The 14,462-nt window shown below is 41.8% G+C and overlaps 1 protein-coding gene across 1 annotated transcript in view; it reads right to left on the bottom strand.

The window, feature by feature from the left end:
• The window catches only part of il1rapl1a (interleukin 1 receptor accessory protein-like 1a), a 137,934-nt gene that overhangs the window by 44,980 nt on the left and 78,492 nt on the right, over nt 1–14,462 (bottom strand). Inside the window, exon 7 of the mRNA XM_054615771.1 lies at nt 1,429–1,503. Within this exon, the coding sequence (XP_054471746.1) occupies nt 1,429–1,503 (75 nt within the window). The remainder of the gene's footprint in view (nt 1–1,428; nt 1,504–14,462) is intronic.

Here is a 14,462-nt window from a genome sequence, read left to right as displayed (position 1 = left end):
AGTGTGGAGGCTCACAACATCACACACAGTTTTTTTCTTTCTCTCCTTCATTGCATTGCTTTGACTACCTTTCTGCCACCGTAGAGTCAAGCCCTCCTGTACCACACTATAAGAGGGGTACTCCAATGTTTTTTTTACAAATCAAGGCCAGTTATTTGTTGCTAATTAGCCAGTTTTATAACGTCTTTGTCAAAAACTAACCCTCACCTGGGTTACCTTGGCTTGGGCATGGAGACAAACTGCATTTCAAACTGGGACCATGACGTTTGAACTGCATTTACGCAGAGTCAAAAAGAAACACTATTGAAATTTTTTTATGAGAAATGCAAGATCAACAGTTTTTGGAGCTCAACTGGGACCAAAAGTCAGGATATATATCGATCTCTTCACCACCGATTTAGAAGACTCTTCTTTTAAAACTGTTGCTGACAAGTATCAAATGTTATGGAACTGCAGTACTAAATCACTCTGCAGTATTAAGTGCATGAAACATTTAACACACCACAACACACGAAAACACAAAGCATACATAAGAAAGAATCATCGGCAAGGCTTTTAATGCGAGAAAGCTTGATAGGATCAAACAAAGCTTTTCTTAAAATCCCAGTGATATCAAGACAAAGACACAAATAGCTGATGGGTGCATTGTTCTACCTGTTCATGCATAGGTGTGAGTATGCTGACATGTGAGGCCGTGCTTGTCAGTTTATCAACAGCAGCAATTTTTCAATCTTGATCGGTCAACCGTGGAAGCATTTTAAATGAACTACCCGGATTCCAACCGCATCAGAAACGAGATAAAAGGTAACCTCTCAGCGAATCATCGCACCTTTTTCGTCTCTGTCCCCACCCTCCTCTCTCTCCGCCGCACACTCATCCAGTCCTCACGCTTTGAAGACCTCTCAATCTTGTCCGATCGGCTTCGCCATGACAGACACGTGAGCCATTCATAGAGCGGCGAACAGCATGTGGACGGCGGTCTGTGCCCAGAAATCAAGCAATATGCTGTCGCAGAAAAACAAACAAACCCGAACACAACCACACGCGTATATTCACTCTTACGCACGCGTGCACACATGGCAGTCCTATCATGACCCCACGTCAAAGAAGACAAACAATGGCAACTGAAAGCAGCCGCCTTTCCATGTGGCGCGCCAGCGTATGGAACCCTGGCACCATATGGGCTCTTCATTGTTGACAAAACAGCCGTAGGGACATTAGCACCCACCATTTGCATATATGGAAAACACTTTTACAATTGTTTCATCCTTTTGCTGTTTCTGTAGCAAATAAAAGTGCCATCATCAATCTGTGTTCGGCGCCTGGAGGCGTGTTGGAGAGGATTTGTAGAGTCATCCATTTCCTGTCATTTGGAAATGACACAGATAGTACCGACTGCAGCTGGAGGAAATCCCATGATGCTCTTACCTAGCTGCAGCTCCATGTTGCTAATCTTGTTTTCCGAGGGAAACAGGATCTTCGGCGGCTTGTCGGTCAAAGGAGCTGAAAAGGAGGAAAAGACAATTTAAATATAGTATTATACCAGATAAAATGAACAATACAGGCGAGCAGCCTTTGAAGAAGAATGGCGAGGATTTATACTGATTTAGCTATTTTTAGTTGGTTCCCATTATAATTCTTGCACTTGGTTCACAATGTTTTTTCTCTGCATCCCCCTCTGCCTTACAGATATTTTGAACACAGAGCACAGACAAAAGTTTTCTCCTACCTCCTCTTCAACATAAATAAATGCTCATTCCCTCTCTGTCTGTCCTCATTCCTCTACTTGCTCTGGGTGCAGACACATTGCTCTCTGGTGTCTCTACACCTTGGGTTCCATTCATCTGACCTACTTCTGATCATAAATTAATCACTGCTTTGCCAAGAACAAACCACCATTTAATCTGGATGAGTGTTAGGTATTTGAAGAGCCATCATGGAGTGTGTGTGTGTGTGTGTGTGTGTGTGTGTGTGTGTGTGTGTGTGTGTGTGTGTGTGTGTGTGTGTGTGTGTGTCTGAGTGAGAGGGAGCAGCTGATGCTGTAATGATGCTAATCATCCATACGGCGGATGTCAGACCTGCTGCTGAAGTCGACCCTCTTGGGAGAGGCAGAACATGCGGCAGCTTTATTGTGGTTAAAAGCGTTTGTGTGTTCTGCGCACTTCAGGGTCAAGGGTGGGGAGAGCAGAAAGAAGGTCTTGTACATACACGACTTAACAGTAGCAAGAGTGGAGAGAAATGGAGGGGTCGTGTCTATTTGTTGGATGTCCTTAAAGCTGGAGTGCGGGACTTTTACATATTAATATTACTACCTTGGAAAGTCGTCTTTATGTCGCAGTATACCTGAGCTGTAGTGTGTGCTGTCTGGCTGCACTAAAACATATAACCGCTTTAACAGGATATTTAGAGGAAAAAATGTACTACCACTTTTAGTTGCCCTGGTTTGTAGTTGTATACTCAAGTTGTATACACAAGGCGTATAGTTGTCTCAATACAGTTGGTTAAAAAAAGGAGAGAGATCAATGGAGCAGTAGCTAGGAGCATGCAGACGCTATGGGGGAAGACTTATGCTATGGCCTACAAATGGTCCAAGAAAAGTTTCTGCAGTGTGTGCTCCAGATAAGAAAAAAACTTAAAATTCAGAGGAAGGATTAAAGTAAGAAAAACTGAAGATGAGGACAAACACGGATCACCTGGGGAGATGCAGCGAGCTCACCTGCAGGCCTAAGTCGTAAACACGCATCGACAATGTTGGTGTATTTACTCTCACTGACAGAGAGGGGAGACAAACATCCGCACTCCAGCTTCAACACCAGGTATATTATATCCCACTCAGAAAGATTCTGTATAAACAACCTATGCATTTATATATTTTTTAAATGCTTTTTCCCCCAGCAATGTCTTGCCTCACACTTACACAGTCACACACAGTTTGATACCACTGAGCTGATGCACTGAAGCAGATGGAAGTTTTATCTCATTGCTCAAAAGCACTTCAACATTGCTGTGAGATCTCTCACATGTCAGTCAAAGAGAGTTATTAACTATATGGTTTAATCATGGTGGGGACAAAGTGTATCAAAGTACTGTCGGGACAATCCAAAATGCAAAGAAAACAGAGTTCACAGTTTATTACAATATTAGATTTAAAAAAACATGTATATATTTGTTTCTAATAATATATCAGGTCTCCTCCATTCCATTGAGGGGAAAAAAGGGGAACCAATAAAAATGTGGTCACAAAAAAAATGAGCTCAAGGCTAAGTTGTTTCATCTTTATGATGCATACACAAATTAATGTGTTTTTATTATTTTGCATTGGACGACTGTATTTTGGATACAGCACACCGAGCTTTTTGCTTTATTGCAGTGCAACTTAAAGTCCAGATCATGATCTGGATGCAAATTCATCAGGACCAGGTCAATTTTTAGAGTTATGTAAGAATACATTTTCTTCTGATTGAGTGTTGCCAGTATGATTGTATGTGCCCACGTTTTAAGAGCTGACTGTTCTCTGAGTGCTTTTACTCCGGCCCAACCACCAAAAGCGAAATGTCATTACCATGACAATGAGTCGTGACAGTAAATCAGTGACGTGTGAACGTTATTGCTACCTCTAGAAAGCAAGGTTTAACAAAGGGAACAAAATTCAAAAATATAAATATTCATTGTGCCTCCCGCAGTCCAGCAATAAACCCTGAAAATGACACCTTTTGTGCCACGGTGCAAGGCCCTTGTTTCAGGCAAACTGTGCCATTTCTTCCATTTGTCAAGCCACTTTGCTGTCTTGTTAAATCTGGTTCGTTTTAGTACAGTTACAAAAAAAATGAATGAAGCTTTTGCTTTTTTTGAAGACATTTTTGTGACTTGTTTTCATGATACCAAATTGTGCAGACATTGTTCTGGCCCTCTGTCTTTAAATATAAGATGGCAAAGTATGAGCACAGCAGGATCTAGTGAAACCAGTCAGACTGGCCTGTACTTGTAGACTTATCCTTCAACAGTTGTATAATTACATTGCTATTTGTGCTCACCTTTACTTTAAAAAGGTCAAGTCAAACGCACATTCTCTATCTGCCGATTGAAACACTTTGTTCTAGTTTGGTATATTCGCTGATTTACACTCAAACCTAAGACGCTATCTTTTGTTGCCGTGGCATTACATCATGAGGGGAAATTGGGGCATGTTAAGCTCATTATAACCCACATTTCTTTGTTTGGCAAGCACGACGTGTTTGATATAATTGCAGACCTTTGAATTTCTAATTATTTTTTATTGAAAATAAGTTCAGAACTCGTCCATTCTAATTATAATACATGTGTTAATAAGGCTACAAAGGGAGAAACAGGTACGTCTCAGTGTGCAGTGAGCTGAATGTATTTACTTATGGGAATAACTCAATGGATTACATGTTCACAGTGGGTCAGAGAGGAAGGGTATGACCTGGCTTTGATCATCACACACACAAAACCAGCACACGTACTGCTTAAAATCAGATGCTCTAAGGAGGCAAACACTAATTCTGCACTTCCTAAACCAGCTATGACGAAAAAAAACAAAACTTTATTGAATAAAACAGAAGCTGCTCCCAACAGCAGACCTTTCAGGCATGTCTAATTATGTAGTGGTGAATTTGCAGAGGCGGCTTATTCAGGCCAGTTTGTAGCCTGGTGCTTTCATTAGGAAGTTCCCTCAGAGTGTCCTCACAAGTCGTCTTCTTCAGCCTTATTATAAGAGCGCTCTAACAAGCGCTTTTGAAAGCCCTGCTCTGTTTTTGGTGTCTGTATTTGGGAGGAACAAGCCATGCAATGGTGCTGAGCTAACAGTGATGTGCAGTCAAGTGAGTGGTCTTGTCTGAAGTAAAGTGCGTGGTCTTGTCTGATGTAGAGAGCGTGGTCCTTTTAAAGTGCTTGGTTCAAGGCTGCAGGATAACATATTTAACAATTCTTCAAGCTGTCAGGAGGACGTGTTCTTGTGAGAAGACCAAAGTGCTTATTGTGTGTCGATCTGAATGAAGGTTCTGGGGTCAGACCTAGAACCTGCCGGTGTGTAAATACCGACATATACGCACGGTGACGTCAATGAGAGGGGCGGTCATGGGCTTTTAGGCACAACTGTTTGCACTGTTAATAGGTAATCACACAGCACAAATTACACTGGATACTGAAACAATTTTAATTACACATCAAACTGCTATACATAATTACACAATGGGTGATCCTATAGCCAATTATGCACTGGGCAAACAAATGAGGACAAGCTGTCTATGGGAGACGAGAGGGGAAGCAGATGTGGTAAGGAGAACACAGATAGGAGGCAGCCAGCAGCAGGAGAACAGTAGAGCTGGAGAAAATGAAGAGAATACAACGGGAACATTTTGAAAAACCTAAAGTGAACCATTCAAGAAACATGCTCCCCATCGTTTTGGTATGCTACACTCGCTTCTGAAAAATCTCATTATCTTAATTACCACTTCTTTATGGGAAATACATCAATTATCACGGTTCAGGCACCTTTAAAGTACGGAGGATTGCGAGCACCTCCTAACAAAGGAAAGAGTCTCTGATTGCCATTAGCAGGCAAGCTTCAAGTATGGAAATAAGCAATTGTAGACATAACAGGTAATTAAACATGCAAATATATCTGGTGAGCTGTTAACTTAATTAAAGAGTGTTAAAGCATTGTGGGATTAATGGATGCATCATGTTGTTGTTTTCTTATTGAAGACCTTCTGTGATTATATGCTATATATTCAATGTTAGAATCAGGTCTTATTTACATCCCTGTATGACTTTATGCTACTTCAAAAGTCACGTTAAGGACAACATCCTGTCCGTACCACCTGCAGGTTGGCCGCCGAACGACTTTCACTTCCTGCGTTCTTGGAAAATGGTAAATGGACAGCACTTATGTAGCTTTTTTCTACCTGAATGGACAAAATGCTTTTCAATTTACCTCTCATTCACACGTTCACATTCACTGATGCCCATGAAAGGTGCTGTTCCATCCACGCCAACCATTTGTCGTCCAACCGTAGACATTAAAAGGTCATTAAAGAAGACATGTTGAAAGGTTCTGACAGCATCGCTAGAAAATGAAATTTATGATTTTTTTAAAATCTCATTTCTGAAAGACAGTTCACTATGTTTGGATTTGCATTAGCTAATATGAAGACCTCACACATCTGTCCTTCCATTAACTTACATAAAAATGATGCTAGTGAATTCCATGCAGTGAGGTATACATATTTTAAACCTTCTTCATTTCAATCATTTACTGTTTGTTCATGCAGTTTATTGCTTTAAATACCCTTTTAATACCCTACTAAAATGGATCATCATTAGTAGACTCATCAACTTTGAACTTACAATGTTTCTTTTTACATTTATTAAGTTTGGTCACAGCATTTCTTATATTACAGTAACCTTCCACTTCTACCTGAAACTGTGTCATTATGCTGGGCCATCAAGTTCCTAAGCTCATCATCAATCCATGGAGCACCATTTGATCTACTTTCTCCAGAGTGCATGTTTATCTGCAATACCCATAAATGATTTCATAAACACATTAAGTGCTTTCTCCAAATCATCTTCAGTCCATATATTCAGCTCATCTCTTAGTCTCCTCTTCAAATGACTCCTGACTGAACTCTTTGTAGGACCTTCTATGTTCTATCTTAGAGCCAGTCTTTGGTACTTTGTTTTTTCTCATAACTGCAACCAAGTTATGATCAGTTATGATTATAACCGATACAGCTGTGGAGCAGTGCTCAGGCATGAATATACAAATGAGATCAATGCAAGTTGATGTTGTAATACCATATTCTGGTTGGAAACATTACTACCCGAGTCAAGTTACATCAATATTTACATTCCCCATAAAACTAATTCCACTGCTACCACCATTCATTTCACAAATGGCATTAAGATATTTCACATCCAAACTTGGCTTTCCGTAACAGCCGCCAACTAATACAGGTTTTAAATGTGGTAGGTGTACCTGTAGCCACAGAGCCTCTCTTTCATTCATCATGAAGTGATAACAGTGTCTGGCTGGAATATGACTCTGAACATAAATAGCAACTCCATCACCATATTTATTCCTGTCTCGTCTGAACAAATTATGTCCATGTAACGCAAACCTCTGTATCCTGAAATGATGAATCCAAATTAGTTTCCATAGTACAGCTAGCAGTGTCTTGATACAGGACACTTTGACACGTGGTCAAGAGGAGGTAGGAGCCCCCCTCCACCTCCTGAGCCAGAGCAACACACAAAATCAAACATTAAGGATAAGTTTTAAGCACAAAATGTTTCAGAAGCTGCAGCTTTGCGGGTAAGAGAATCAGTGAAAGTTGGCAAAACTGTTGCTCCTCCTTGATCCTGTCTGGGTATGACATGTACTGTGTGACATGGTCGTCTGTGAGCAGAGTCAATTAATGTCTCCAGTGTGAATATGTGTCGTTGGGGGACCAGGATGGCCGGGCTGGTATGCTTGAGCAAATTTTATGCTCTTGGATCAATGATTCACCATAAAATATTGATGTCTGAGTATCCTCAGGGCCGAGGCATTGTCTATTCTCTGCAACAAACCAGGCTGAATTAATTTCTGAGGGTGACACAATGTGCCTCTGTAAAATCTCACTGTTGGCCTGCATTCCTTTAACTTGGGATGTATGCGATAGGTATAATGTTAAGCAACTTGTGACACATGGAGTGGAAAATGACCGAGCCCCTGCTTATGTCTAATTATGTGAAAGATGTAGCATGCAGTAAGTTATTTGCAAAGTAATTGCGAGCATGGCTGGCTTTGTGTTCTCAACATTTCAAAGCCTGATATGCTATGCTTCACTGTGAGTAGGAGAGGAGAGGAGAGACTAAAGCAAGCTTTGAATGCATGTGTGTGTGTTTTTGTGTGTGTGTGTGTACATTAACATGGAGTGGGACTCTGTGGATATAAGCTTTGTTATAAGTCATCCACAATCCCATTTCTGCCTGGTAGCGGAAAAGCTCACTGGACTTTCCAGATGGATTATTCTGGGTGACTGACTGTAGGGAAACAGCAAATTAATGAATTAAGGATGGAGCTGAGATATTTGGATCACTAGGCTTTTTTCGGTTAGCCATACAAATTGTGGGGCTGTGGGTAAGGATGAATGTATTTTTAATACACGGTATAACTATCAGTGAAATGAATAAATAAATAAATACATATTCTACAAATATAATTGATTGGTACTTGTCTTGCAGATTAAGCAGAATTATTTCTTGATATCTGTGCTTCTACCATGAGTAAGTAAATAGGCTAAGAAGTTAAATGTTTTCTGTTTTAATTGTGTGTAGTGTTGTTATTTCCTACTTGTCGTGCTGTAGTCAACAGACAAAGTTATTACCATTAAAAGTCCAGTTATGAACAACGTAGATCAGAGATTTGAGGCTATGTTTTGGTTTAGCAAAAATACATTCATTCTAATAATAATAATTTAGCATATGCTGAAATCCCAGGCCTGCATTTATTGTTTTAATATGTTTTGAGTTAATATTTTATATGTGTGACACCTTGATATCATCACCATGTGAAATAAACAACAATCTAGAGTAACATATGAATATTTACATTGTGATGAAATTACAGGAATTGGCTTAAATGCAAGCAAAAACAAATCAGGGTAGGATTTGCGAAGGACAAATATGCTGATGGTAAATAGGTGACAAGGTTGAAAATAAGAACAAAAAAACCCAATGTATAACCGGCACATACAGTATATGGGTGAGCAGGTACATATTCAGGCATACAAACAGACATGGACAAAAGGACATTCACACACACTTCATGCATGGACGGACACACACACACACACACACACACACACACACACACACACACACACACACACACACACACACACACACACACACACACACACACACACACACACACACAACTGTGAAGTCGTGAACAGAGTCCTGTTTTTGTCCTTTGGTCTCAGGAAATTGGCTCCCGAAGGTTTTCAGTATTTCTTTTTTTACCAACAAAGGCAGTCAAGCTAGAGAAGAAAGGGAAAAATAGGAGGATGGAGACTTGAGCAAACACAAAGTCCTCGTGAGTCTCCCAAGACTGCTAAGCTTGACTAGAGAAGCCTCGGTTCTCCTCTACGGCTGGCAGACTCCTATATTCTACAGCAGGAGATCACCATATATTAACAGCGACCTTCCTCTGTACTGTTGTCACCTTTGAGCCAGTTTCATTACATTCCTGATGGTGCAATAACCACCCTGTATGATTCCCTTATAAAGTCTCCTCAGAGTATACGGAATTCAATCCCGGGCCCGGCCATTTCCCACATGAGAGAAGCTGAGCAGAGAGCTGGATGGTGTCATCCAGAGGAGGCTAATAAAAGCAGTTATATTCATCCTGAACCACATCACGCTCCCCCACCGTCCACCACTGTTGTGCTCTCTAAGAGCCCTGCCTCTGGCAAAGCTGAAAAACTTCAACATCAAAAGCAACGGGAGCGCGCTTTCTTTTCCCCTACGCAGGTTTGTGCGTCATAATTCACTAGCACCGTCAAGTTGGCCCCTTCTGGACAAGGCGCCCTTTGAGCTTTTCCGCCTAAGCAGGTCTCTGACGATTGAACACGGCAGTGATCAAGCCGTCAAAGTAGGATTCCAGCTGTGAGGCCCTAAATAATCCATATCATTGTGAAAGAAGAAGAAAGAGGAAGTTTAAAAGCGAGTGGCTTCGTGTCAGTTCAGTTGCTCATTTGCAGAGCACGTTGACTAACCAATGGGAACTACATTTTTAAAAATCATTACATAATAAGTAGTACATGGCAACCAATTGAAGATGAATTTGACAAAAAAGAGGAAGGAACTGGTAGAGAATGCCAGAGACGAAGCGAGAGAGTGACGCGGAGATAGGGACTGAGACACTTAGGGAACAGGCTGAGAAAATGTGTTATTGATTGCTGGAGGTTTACCGGGATTCTGCCCTCTCAGCATGGTGTGCGTTTTTGTATGTGTGTGTATGTGGGCGTACATGTGCGTACTCGTGTGTGTGTGCGACCACAGAGCTCTGCCCCTTTTAAATGCCGTTGCTTCATCCAATAATCGTACTGCCGTCTCCTCCTAAGGGAGAGCTGTCTGGAGGCTCCACCACCTCCCCCCTCCTCCCAAACTTTAACAGGTCTTTAATCTATAACTCATCATCAATTAGCCAAAGAATCACCTGGAGTCAGACTTCAAGTGGCTGCGCAAAAACAAACCCTCAGGAAGTATGTGCATTCACCCAGTATGACACAGTATTATTCTCTACTTAAAAAAGGAACCCCATTAAGACGGCCTTAATTCCTTTTTGTTTTGTTTCCCAGACTCTCAACGAGGATTAAATTTGACGCAGGTTGATAGAATAACTCGCATTGTATTCACGGTAAGAGGTTCAATTAAGCAGTCAGGGAATGTGAATAGTGTTTTGAAATGAATGAGGAGCATTTTTATGGGTCTATTGTTTACAGAATGGTGAGCGGAGAGCAGGGATGCTGAGGCGAGCGATGGGGGGACGGGGGAGACAGTGGTGTCCTCGAGATTTTAAGGTCTCCCCTGTGCATCATAGTTTGGGAGAAAAATGACAATAATGACTTTGTCTCCAGATTTAATGAATTTAAATTTACGTAATTACACTGATAAAGCGGTTACCATTACGGCAAACCCTTTAAAACAAATTGAGTCTCTCTGTCTCGCTTCTCTCTTACTGTACATGTAGACACAAATACAGCTCTGCCACACCACACACACACACACACACACACACACACACACACACACACACACCACACACACACACACACACACACACACACACATACCTGGCCCAATTATCTCTCCTTACTGTCTGTAGCGGTCTTTGACACATACAGTATTGGGGCTCTATTATAATCGCGCTAAAACAAGTGCAAAGCGGTAGGTCACGTGCACGCCGACTGTGCAGGCATCTACAGTCACACGTGCTATACACATTCATTGGTGTGCAGCAGCGCGAAGTGAAAAGAGGCCGAGTGAAGGTCAATACGGATCGGAAGGTGTGGTAAATAATAAATACACTCTCATATCATACATTACTGGTCTCATCGCTCTGAAAACAGCTGCGACAATCACAGTGACGCATGAAATTGTATTGTCTGGATGGTGCAGATCAGCGCAACCTGCACACACATCACCGGAAATCTGCAGCCAGAGGCAGATGATAAAAATGAATGAATAAAGAAATAGCTTGGTGAAGCAGTTTATATGATTTCAATAAATCCTACGCTATTTCTGTCATTATTCTGTTGTATTTCACATTGTAATTGTTAGATTATATCTTAAAATGTCATACGGCAGCATTTACTTCGTAACGCATTTCAAGAATAAAATCCAAATGGTTGATTTTTCCCTTTTTTAATTGGAAAGAAGGCTGTGATGCTCAGGATTAATGAGCTCCTGTGATCCGATGTCTCCCGCATAAAACTGCAGAATGCAGAGTTATAACAGACTGGTCTAATATGTGTGTCATTTGCGAGTCATTTAAGGAGGTTAGTGGACAGCCATAATGCCATAGCACTTTGGGGCAGCACTTTTGAAATAGGAGGCTGCCCATTTATCAATGCATCTGTCCTGCTGCCTTCAGATGAATGCACTAAGGAAGAAAGCTTTCATTCAGTATAAAGCAGCTTTTGATAACATTTACTGTATCACTCATTGTTATTTATAGATCAATACAGACTGCTTGACCACAAAAGTCATGTTTGGATGCTGATGTAAATACATCTACTGACTAGGGAGTGTTTCATTTAATATTCTATGCACATTTTAAGAGAAAAGAATTCAGAAACAGATGTGATTTGACTTCAAATTAGTTTTTAAATGTCTTATACATCAAAGAAGCTGTGGGATACACTTCTGGATGTTTTTTATCCCCTGAGAGTGTGTCCCTGAGAGTGTGCACTCATGCATCTTTATATATATGGCAACTACAATTGCCAAACAGAGGGCAAAAGAAAGACAGGTAGAAGATGTGAGAGAAAGCCTGCGACGCACGTTTCTGCTCTTCACAGGGTTGTGCGTCTGTGAAGACACACATAAAAACGGAGCATGCGTGGAGCAGTGATGTAATTCAAAGTTCAAATGGTGATGAATAAATTGGAGGGCGTACCACGAGTAGTTTGCGTATGTCTGTGGTTGTTTTATGGGCAAGTGTTAAACATCAGTGCTTCTGGGACCTTAGATGGATATGGAGTGGATAGAAACAAAGATGAAGAGTGGAGGCAGGCAAAGAGGCGTGATTAGAGGGCGGCAGAGAGGGGTGGAGGAGGTAAGGAGGATGGAGAGGAGAACATGACGGAGTGTTGATAGCCCAAGTGCTGCTGAAGAAGTATAGACTTATCAACAATCTGGCTGGTCGAGCTTAGCACACTCTGCTTCGTGGCCTCTCTGAGCTCAACAGTCCCTCTCTGACTCTGCTCTGTTCATGACCTCTGTCAGAGCAATATTTCCTTTTATTCTATCTCACTTAGAAGCGTGGCTCTGTCATCCTCTTATCCCTTTGATCACTGTCCCAGCATTGCCCCATCACACTCTTTCTCACCTTTCAGTAAACCGTTCCAGTTCTTTTTCTTACTGTACCGTCTTTTCCTGGGCACTCGTCCCACCTTAAGTCCCTGCCTCTCCCTGGCAGCATGTGCTGATGTGGGTCTGTGCAGTGCGTCTTGGATAATATCATTGTGAACTTTTATATTCCCAATGGGCGGAGTGTACACTACACTGTTCTTCCATTAGGGCTCAGCTCACAGACATCTTGTTCGCATTCAATAATGCAGGTCGTTGCTAAACGTTTGCCGGTGTACGAAATCAGCACACAACCCTGGCAACCTGCAAACATTTGAGCACACACAGGCTCCTGATCCCTGGAAACACAAATGGACTAACGTGCATGCACAACACACACTCATAGAGTAGACACACCTTCCTGTCGGCCTCAGATAACAGAACCCAGCGGCGGAGCGGCGATAAAGAAGCTAAATGGAGGAGTAAAATGTACAATAAATGCACCTGTGTGGAGCTTATGCAGATAGGCAGACAGGGGGGGGGGATAGACAAGGGAGACATGCCCCACTCCGCAGAGATGTAAAAAAATGTTTTAGACAAGGCAGATATTGACCAATAAAGCATCCTGCAGCTCGTCCTACAGCGGGCAATGAAAGGGGATTAGCTCTCTAATCAGTGCACATCTCTGCGGGCAATTCAGAGGGAAGCCCAAGCGGCACAGTTTCCATTCTGTTACTCGGTCAGAGCAGGAGGACGAGGCTAACCCTCATCCTGCAGGGAGGGGGGGGCAAAGCAGGCGGATTCACACCTGAGGGACAGGATTAACACAGTCCTGGCACATTACAATCAGCACGCACCGTGTACCGTCCCACTGGAAGGGCGGGTGTATGTGTGTATGTGTCTCTTTTTTTTTTTTTTTTTTTTTCTTACCAGGAGTGTGAACACACTGGTAGTACCAGTAGGCTACACCTGAGGTGACACATACAGGGCTGATATTTACATGAAGTAACAGAGGAACAGAAAGGCAACCTGCAGGGTCACCTGACTGCCATCTGCTCTGCCAGCTCCCTTTGAACCGTCTCCACGGCAACCTCAGCAGTTCACATGATATATGATATGTTTGATTCTCATCTGTGTTTAATAACCCTGAAATAAATGCACACATGCAAAATGACCAACATTATTTTGATCCTGCATGTCTTGATAGAGCGGTATACCACTCGACACTAATAACACTTATTGTTATCATTAAAAGCTGAATTATATTGCTCACTGCAAGATGGTATGTCAATGTCAACTTTGAGTTCAAATGCAGAAGCTTATGAAATGCGAAGAGCTCTACCCGATGGATTCATTGCAATACAGCGCCAAGCTTATCATCTGAAATGGATACAAATAATATGCTTATATACTGCTTAGCCTCTGACAGATTATGCACTGCATCTCTATTTTAAGGTCCTAAAGTTTCTGCTTCTTCTGGACAGGTACGTATGCCGTACATTTAGGTTTAATGGAGACCCATTTGACATCCAAGACATCCATACTTGCGGGGAGTAGCGGGTGCTGACAGTGGCAGAGGTACCTTTTATTTGTGTCCCATCTCATAACACTACACCTTTCCTATGATTATCATCTATATAATATCTTTATCTTTTTGTTTGTGTGAGCGCAACTGTTTCAGATTGCTTGACATATATCCAATTTAAAAAAAATACTAACTAGACAAAGCAAAAGAGAAGGTATTCTTCTCCATCCAGACACGAACAAATACTTTGTTCTGGCATGAGTGGCCACACTAATGGTCTCACACTCCTTCTCCTTGATGTTAGCGCCACTATAGAGTGCGTCGAGTCCATGCCAAATTCCAATTAGAAACTCAG

The sequence above is a fragment of the Anoplopoma fimbria genome, chromosome 16, assembly GCF_027596085.1.
Source record: "Anoplopoma fimbria isolate UVic2021 breed Golden Eagle Sablefish chromosome 16, Afim_UVic_2022, whole genome shotgun sequence".
Taxonomy (NCBI): domain Eukaryota; kingdom Metazoa; phylum Chordata; class Actinopteri; order Perciformes; family Anoplopomatidae; genus Anoplopoma; species Anoplopoma fimbria.
The sequence above is the reverse complement of the archived record's forward strand: the minus strand, read 5'-3'. Positions and strand labels throughout refer to the sequence as shown.